Source organism: Centroberyx affinis, unplaced genomic scaffold, assembly GCF_046629955.1.
Source record: "Centroberyx affinis isolate AG114_WGS23_722 - 3 ecotype Tasmania unplaced genomic scaffold, CSIRO-AGI_Caff_v1 ptg002915l_1, whole genome shotgun sequence".
NCBI lineage: Eukaryota > Metazoa > Chordata > Actinopteri > Beryciformes > Berycidae > Centroberyx > Centroberyx affinis.
In genome coordinates this window covers 62501-71083 of record NW_027281038.1, presented here as the reverse complement: position 1 = coordinate 71083, position 8583 = coordinate 62501, and the positions used below count along the sequence as shown (strand labels likewise).

The following is an 8583-nucleotide window of genomic DNA, read 5'->3' as shown; positions in this document are numbered from 1 at the left end:
GCTCTCTCTCAGAAGTAGTTTTTGAATAATTCATCGCTTTGTTCCAGAGCAGAATAATTTGTGTTGAGATTTATAAGCAATTGCTTTGGGGGCTGATTTTACTCTTTTTAAATGATCACAGAATGTATTCTGTCAAAGTTTTGTCAGTGTTTTCTCTTTCAAATGCGGTCCTGAGTCAAAATAAGACTCTGAGAGAGGACACGCCATTTTCAACACATCCAAGTCAACCGTTTGGTTCCAAAATGAGACATCCAGCATTTGAAAAAGTGAAACCTACTCAGACAGAATCATTGATCGCACAGAATGAAAACATTATGTGCTTTTTTTAAATGATAGTAGGTAACTTAGGGTCTCAAACAATAACACTTTCACAGCATAGATCCTCTGGATTTTAGAGATATTACCTGATGAGCTTCAGGTAGCTTTGATGCACATTTGGACAAATTTCTATCCATACATTATTTACATCTGTAAATCTGATAATGGGAGTTGCAACAATGGACATTTGTATTTTCTGTGTATATGCTCTTACACTGATGTGGAAGTTTGTTGTCTGTAAACTGCAAACATCTGTAAATCTGTTAATAGTAAACATAGCAAGAATTATTTCAAGACATGAGGATGTCAGTATTAGCATGACAAAGACACTATATCCTTAATCTTAATTATGTTCCACTTATTGTATGTATTTTTTTATTTATACCATATTCTTTGCTGCAGCATAGACCAAATGTATGTTGCAGGGTTGAGTAAAGTCCATCTCATCATAGCTTTTTTTTTTTATTTGTTTTTGGTATTTTTACCTTTAGTTGATAGTCAACAGATAGAGACAAGCAAAGGGATTCAAACAAGGATGTACATGGTGCGTGTCTTTTATGAACAATTTCAAGACATGTTTTTCTTGTTTTCCTTCCTTCTGTCTCCAGGTGCCGGGGAACTTTCTAGAACCGGGTCTAGTCGACCTCCGGCAGAGCAGCCCGGTCTCAGCCGGCCCGGTGGCACCGGACGACTCCTGGGAATGGGACGAGACCGATATGACAATCACAGAACCAGAACCAGAACCAGAACCAGAACCGCAGGACATAACGGAACCGGACCTCACACAAAACCTCCCCATGGAATCAAACCGTTCTTCAGACAGGATTCTGTCCAATGGGAACCCACCCAACAGGATCCCAACCACTGGGGTTCAGTCTATTGGTGTTCCAGCCAATCAGTCCTGTGAGATCGTGTCCAATAGGAGGGACTCAGCCTCAGATCAGAACTTAACCGCTCCATCAGATGCTACTCCCCCAAACAACAACAACATCTACCAGGTGTACAGCCTCCATAATGTGGAACTGTACAGGCAGCCTCAGTTCCCCATCTACCAGAAGAGCACATCATCCTTGCCGCTCAAAACCAAAGCAAAAAGGAAACAGCAACCTCTGCTGAAGAGCCTGAGCAAGGACTCCTCGTTCTCCTCCATCGAATCCCTCCCGGACCTCCTGGGGGGTTTGGTGCTGAGCAGCCGAGGAGGAGGTCGAGGAGGCGAGAGGATTGTGGGATACCACGATGGGGATAGCAGGGGAAGCGGCGAGTCGCCAGGCAGTCGGCGGTCAGAGAGCGAGAGTGGGATCGTCAGCGATACAGGAGACACAGAGACGACGGCAAACTCTGAAATTCAGGGAGAGGTGGAGGATCAGGAGCAAGAGGAGGAGGAGGAAAAGAGAGAGAGGAGAATCTCTATGGGTGTTGCTCCCGACTCCTGCGAAAATGTAGGTGTGTGTCATCCGGGTCAGTACAGAGACCATGTGACCATGTACGACCAAAGAATCAAGACGGGGAGAAGGAAGAGAGAGGAGGGTAGGGAAGAGAAGGGACGAAGGGGAGAGGAGAACGGAGGTGAAAGTAGAAAGAGGAGGGATGATAAAGATGGAGAGAGCAGGTGGAAGAAAGATGAAATCAGAGGAGAAAATAGGAGAAACAGAGATGAGAAGAAAATGGAAGAGAAAAGAAGGAGGCAGCGGAGAGGAGGAGGTGAGGCTGTTGAGATCCTCATTAACGGACGTGGGATCCTGACGCCCGCGGACTCCGACTCGGACTTCGAGGCGGGGGGTCACGGCCCAAACTCTTCCAAACCCTCCATCTCCCACGGTGACATCACAGAGTTCAAAGTTTACCACTATCACGGTTTGGAGACGCCTCCCCAACTCAGCCGCCAGGCGTCAAACCCCTTGTTATCCCAGGGCTCGTCTCTGGAGTCTCTGCTGGCTCTGGGCGTTGAGTTATTCCCCTCCGCTAAAGACCCTCTGCAGCGCAGCGCCTCTCTGGAGAGCTGCTTGGCCCCGTGTCGCAGCGCGGGCGGGGAGACCGGCGGCAGCCTGGCCAGCCTGGGGGAGCTGGGCCTGGGGGAGGAGAGAGAGATGGAGGGGGGTGAACCAGAAGTGGAGAAGAATAATGAAGCCGTACCGGGAGAACCTTCCTCTGGGGAGCTGAGCCGGAGAACCCTGGAACTCCTGAAACGCCTGGAGAACATCCAGAGTCCTCTGGCGGTGAAGATGACTCGCAGCGTGTCTGATATGACGCTCCGGAGCAGCTCGCCACAGTCGAGCCGCCTCCCCGCCTCCCCGTCTCTAGGCGGCCGCCACGTTCCCCTCTCCGGGGTTTCCAGCTCTTTTCGGAAAGGACCGCCATCCCTGATCAACGAGAGCTCGGCAACAGCGTCGTTAACGGAGCTGAGCAGCACTGAGGACTCATCTCTGGGGTCTGAAGATTTTGCCGCGCTCAAAAACCGCCACCTCTTCCTGGATCCAGCCATGGCGGCAAATGCCAACTCGTGTTCTTTCAGGAAGCGTTGCCAGGGAAACAACCGAGGAGGCCAGAGCCTGGACGAGGCAGATGCGACGAGCGTTAGCATGGTGGTTAACGTGTCTTGTACGTCGGCGTGCACAGATGAGGACGAAGACGACAGCGACCTCCTCTCTTCCTCCACGCTCACGCTCACCGAGGAAGAGCTTGGTGTACGAGATGAAGGAGAGGAGGAAGAGGAGGAGAGGTTGAGTGGTGCCTCCTCTGGCAATGAGGAGGATGACGAGGACGATGATGAAGAGGAGATGGAGGGTTCTTACGTGTTGGGGCTGGAGTACATGAAGAGGGAGCTGCAGAGTTGGATCAGACCTCCTCGCACCTCCTCTTCTTCCTCCTGTAAAACCGAGGCAGGCCTCCGGGACGAGCTGCAGTGCGGGACCAACCTCGCCTCCTCCACCTCCTCCTCCTCCTCCTCCTCCACCTTCTCCTCCTCCTCTCAGAACAAGGAGCAACGTTCTTTCCTGAAACGCTCAGCTGGGAAACTTCTGGAAACCCATACCAGCGGTGGCAGCAACAACAAAGCAAAGAACGAGCGGCAGAAGAAGGAGCGGGAGGAAGAGGAGGAGAACAGGAGGAACGCCACGAGGAGCTACATCAGCCAGTTCGTGGACGACGTGGAGAATGGAAACGTGGACCAGAGCAGTTTAAGAGGGAAAGACGAAGATGATGAACTCCTACGAGAGGAGTCCAGCCTGTTCACCAAGAAAGGAGAGTCGTTTAGGGAGTTGTACATATTTGCCAAAACAGGAGAGTCGGTTCAGGATGTCAACGATTTGATGACGAATGGCGATCCAAGCACAACGAAGACAATCCCGCCTTCTTCATCCCCATCCCGCGAGTTCCTTTCCTTCCCGTCCAAGCGAGCGTCCTCATTGGTGGGAGAGCTGAGGGGGGAGTTGCCCTGCCACAGTTCCTCCCTCCCCTCCCCTCCCTCCCTCTCGCCCATGGAGGACTGCACAACCCACGATGCATCGCACAAGAGCAGGGCAGCGGTCGGGGGACGGAAGGCCATCACTATTCAGGAAAACTTCACGTTCTCGTCTTTCGTGACGGAGGAGAGCAGGAGAGAGGTGAGGGATAAAGAGTCGTCCCTCCCTCCCAAGAAGAGACACAGTCGTCACTCCTCCTGCTGCAGGCACCTTCCCTCCTCCTCCTCCTCTTCCTCGTCTTCATCCTTCCATCCATGTGGCGCAGAGGAGAAGAAAGAGAATGTGCATGACTTTGTGATGGAGATTATTGACATGGCCTCATTAGCACTGAAGAGCAAAGAGAACCAGAACCAGGCTGAAGAACTGAACCAGGTCGAGAACAGCGGGTCCAGCACAGACCAAGGACCTGCATCAGTAGCACATATCAGAGACAAGGTACAATGTTAATACAGCAAAGCAAAAAAATATAGTATTCAAATTGAGATACTTTGGGAAAAAAAATAGATGATTATGTGTTTATTACAGGGAAAACATCATCAACACCATCATTAAACACAACTCAGATAACAGTTTATTAAACCTGTAGATGACAATAACAACACTTTTCAAATGACTGAACAAATTTGGAATTCATTATAAAAAAATCTGTTTGATTTAATATTCTGTAAATTTCGGAAGCAAATTAATCCAAAAGTAATCACTGAGTTGGAGTAATCTAATAAATCACATCACACATGACGATTTTCAGCACGTAATCAGTAAATTCTTCATTGGATTATTTTTTTCGATAGATTTTGGAAGTAAAGTAATCCAAAAGTAAATTGAAACAAAAAAATGTATTCTGTTACATTTCTGAGTTGAAGGGAACCTCTACACTACTAAACATCAAAAAGACAAAAAGAGGCAGAAAAGTCTGTTCATGGCATCTATTAACCAATGCTCTGCTTCTAAAATTGTGGTGCAAAGTACAAATACCAGCAGACAAACGTTTTGATATTCAAGTCAATACTCAATAGTTTCCTGTATTGTTTGGATCTGAGTTGACGTATTCCAATGGATCGCATCCCGAATTTCATTTTTAACCCATAATCAGCATCATGTGTAACAGGTGAATTTGTTTAAAAACACCCTTACGAGCCCCGCCTTCCTCTTCCTTCCCCTTCCCCTTCCCCCAGGTGCTGGAACACTCCCACCGGCCGATCCACCTGCGTAAGGGCGACTTCTACTCCTACCTGTCTCTGTCCTCCCATGACAGCGACTGCGGCGAGGTCAGCCAATGCTCCGAAGACAAGAGCTCCAGTCCGGCGCCCTACAGCATCCCGTCCTACAGCACGCCCACACAGGGCCTCCACAGCCCCAGTCCTGTGATGTTTACTAGCTCCAGACAGGGGACATCACCCTCCAGTCCAGGTCTAGACTCTAAGAACGAGCTTTGTACTCTTGATTTCAAGTCCGCAGATAGCCAAACGAAAGCGCTAATCAGTCCCATGAAGGGGGGTTATATTAGCCCCTCTAGCCCCTCTCCGGCCCTGTCCCCGAGTCCGGACATTAGGGATGAGGAGATGCTGTTTGCGGCCTGTACGGAGGAGGTCTACCTGGGACCTCCGCTCTGCTACAGCATGGCGCTCACCAAGAAACACCGCAGGGCCAGTCCCAAACTGAACGACAGTCTGGAGTATTTGTCTTCCCTGGAGCCTGGTTACAAACTGAACGACAGTCTGCCTCACTCGTCTGATCAAGAGGCTGGTTCAGAACTGAACGAGGCTCTCGGATATTTGTCTCAAGAGGGGCCCGGTTCCAAACCAATTGATAGTCTCAGCTACTTGTCTCCTTCCAAGGGGTCTAGCTCGGATATAAACCAGGATTCCCTGTATTTCCAAGGGACCAGTCCCATGGCAACAACAGAGGAAACACAAAGCTCCTTCTCTCCTTTCCTAGCGCCTCATTACAATTCACTTCCCTCCTCTGCCTCCTTGCCCTCAAAGAGCGCCCCCTCCTCTCTCAGGGGGCCCGGCTCCAAACCAAACGACGACAACCCTTCCTCTCCTCCTCCTCCTCCTCCTCCGTCCTCTGGCGCAGAGGAAGAGAAGGGAGGTGAGGACCCGTACCTCCTCTGTGATGTCGCTCGAGGAGAAGTCGCGGCCGCTGCGAGTGTTAGCGCGCCGCAGGAGGAGAGGAGTCGTAATGAGGGGCCTCCTTATCTTAATCCCCGGGCGCGTGTCGCCCCGATAGACTCCTCCGCAGCCGAATGTTTGGCAGATACTAAAACGCTTGAATCCAATATGGGCGCCGTAATGACCAAGATAAGTGTCTGCAGCTCCACTACAAATCCCTCAAAAGAGCCAGCCGCCACCGCCACGCGTATTAATCCCAAAATTAACTGCTCGCCGATGAGAGAGGCAGATAGGGAGGAGGAGGAGGAGGAGGAGGAGGAGAGGCGAGGAGAGGCGGATGCTCGACGGGTGAAGCAGGAGAAGGGGAGGAGAGGGCGGACCGGCGCGCAGCAGGAAGCGAAGGCGGCGGCGAAGCAGGTTAGTGTTCCAGGTATTAGCCCGATCTGCTATCTCAGGACATTATACAGGGGCCTTGATACTGCACTTCACCCCTCTACTCCAGGTATTAGGCCGAGCCGAGCCCCGCAGTGGCTGTGAATGTAATGAGGCTGGTGTGTGTTTCTCTCATTTCCATTTCTGAGGCCGGGCGGACTGGAGAGGAGGTGATACGCGTAACCTTCCCCTCCTCCTCCTTTCCTCTCATCCTCCCCTTTCTCCCGTCCTCTCTTCTCCTCCCCCATCCTCCCCTTATCCTCCTCTTCACCTCTCTTCTCCTCAATCCTTCGTTCCTCTCCTCCTCCTCTCCTCTCCTTTTCCTCCTGTCTCTCTTTTCTCCTATCTTCTATTCCTATCCTCCCCTCCCCTTTCCCTTTCATCCCCTCCTCCGCTCATCTTCTCTCCTATAGCCCTTGCTTCTCCTCCTCCCTTTCTCTACCTCCTCTCTTTTGCTCCTCCTTTCCTTTCCTCTCCTCCTCCCTCTCTCCTTCCTCTTTCTCCCTACTATCCTTTCCTCTTTTCCTTCCTCCTCATCCTCTGTTCTCCTCCTCCCCCTCCTCTCATCCTCCTCTTCACCTCTCTTCTCCTCAATCCTTCGTTCCTCTCCTCCTTCTCCCCTCCTACACTCCTCTCCTTTTTCCTCCTTATACCTCTCGTCTCCTTTTTCATCCTCCTCTTCTTTCTTCCTCCTCTTTCCCGTCTTCTCCTATTCCCATCCTCCTCTCATCTCCTTTCCTCTCCTCCCTCCCACCCTTCTCTCCTTCCTCTCTTCTCGTATCCTCTCTTCTCCTCTTTTTCCTCCCCCTTTCCCTCCATCTTTTCAACCCCCCCCCTCCTCTTCCTCCTCCTCCCTCTCTTCTCCCTCAGGTGTTAATGGAAGGGGGATTTGCAGACTTCTCAGTTTTTTAGTTAAAAGGTTAAGGTCCACAGAACAACATCAGCATAATTACTATCAGTCAGATTGCATTAGGATTCATCAGCTAAGAGCTTTCCCTTCCCGCAGTGATCGTTCAATTCATTTCATCGCTGAATTAGCGTGTTTGTGCTCTTTTTAAGTATTCTATTTCCTTATGCAAATAAGTTTGGTATTTTTTACCCTCACTGCAACCTTGCTGCCTTTTTATGTTTATCAACTTTAACTCTTAAAGAGGAATGAAGCTCATTTAGAAGTAAGAAGTCAGTCCAGTTTGTTACTAATACATAGTATGTGATGTTGACTAACTGTCCTTTGTGCTATTAAAGGGGAAATAAGTGAGGTTTTTTCCTGTCTCATAGCCCAAACTGATGACAGTATATCTGCGGGGGTTGATTATTGATCAATGCCAGTGACTCAGTGATTAGTTTGCCAGGTGCTGAGATTTCTGGCTTCCAAAACTCACTTTCTAGCCAGTTTTACGACAAAAGCTAAAAACAGCCGGCATCACAACACATTTCAGCTCCGAAGGCTAAAAAAAGAAGCCTTGTTCTGAAGCCAATGAATTAAATGCCAAAGCAGTTTTATTATATTTAGAATGGTGATCAGAGGTGGAGACTGGAGTCACAGTTTGAATAGCTTGAGACTTGACTTGATGCATGAAGAGAAGACTTGAGACTTGACTTGACTTGGGTTCTGGTGACTTGGGACTCGACTCTGACTTGTACTCTGATGACTTGAAAAGGTTTCTAAAGTCTTGACTTGAGATCTTGTGTTTGTGTAAATGACTTAGATTGAAAGTGATGAGATTTGTTCCAGCAGACGACTGAATTTAAATTCTGTTTTCTGAATTTGTATGGAATGATTGAATTTATTGAAGTTGAAACTGATTATAGAAATCAAACTCATGATGCTCTTACCAAGTTTTTATCCTATTAAAACCATATTGCATTGAAAAGTCCTAGATATTTAGTTTTCTTTAAGATATTAAATTGATACTGGACTCTTGATTTGTTCTGACTTGACTTGCTGTTCTACATTTAGACTTGAGACTTGACATTAATGACATGGACTTGACTTGGTCTTGACTTGGTAATCTACATTTAGACTTGGGACTTGACTTGAGACTTGAGACTGACTTGGGACTCGAACACAGTTGACTTGGTCACACCTCTGGTTACTGCACAAAATCCACATTTCTGCAAAAAGTATTTCAGGATAAACAATAGAAAGCTTATTTCATCATTGGCTCCCATGTATTTTTGAGATTGGAGAAGGCCAGAGGGTCGTGAAACTCACCCAACACACAGGTGACCATGTCAACTCTCAATTCAAACTTGAA

At 48.8% G+C, this 8583-nt stretch overlaps 1 protein-coding gene across 1 annotated transcript in view; it reads left to right on the top strand.

Annotated features, from left to right (window-relative positions):
- Positions 1-926: 926 nt before the first annotated feature.
- LOC139658464 (A-kinase anchor protein 6-like) overlaps positions 927-8583 on the top strand; it is a gene marked incomplete at its 5' end in the record, with an annotated part of 32852 nt that continues 25195 nt past the window's right edge. Inside the window, 5 exons of the mRNA XM_071536599.1 lie at positions 927-1731; positions 1829-1884; positions 1980-3614; positions 3657-4214; positions 4955-6310. Coding sequence (XP_071392700.1) covers positions 927-1731; positions 1829-1884; positions 1980-3614; positions 3657-4214; positions 4955-6310 — 4410 coding nt within the window. The remainder of the gene's footprint in view (positions 1732-1828; positions 1885-1979; positions 3615-3656; positions 4215-4954; positions 6311-8583) is intronic.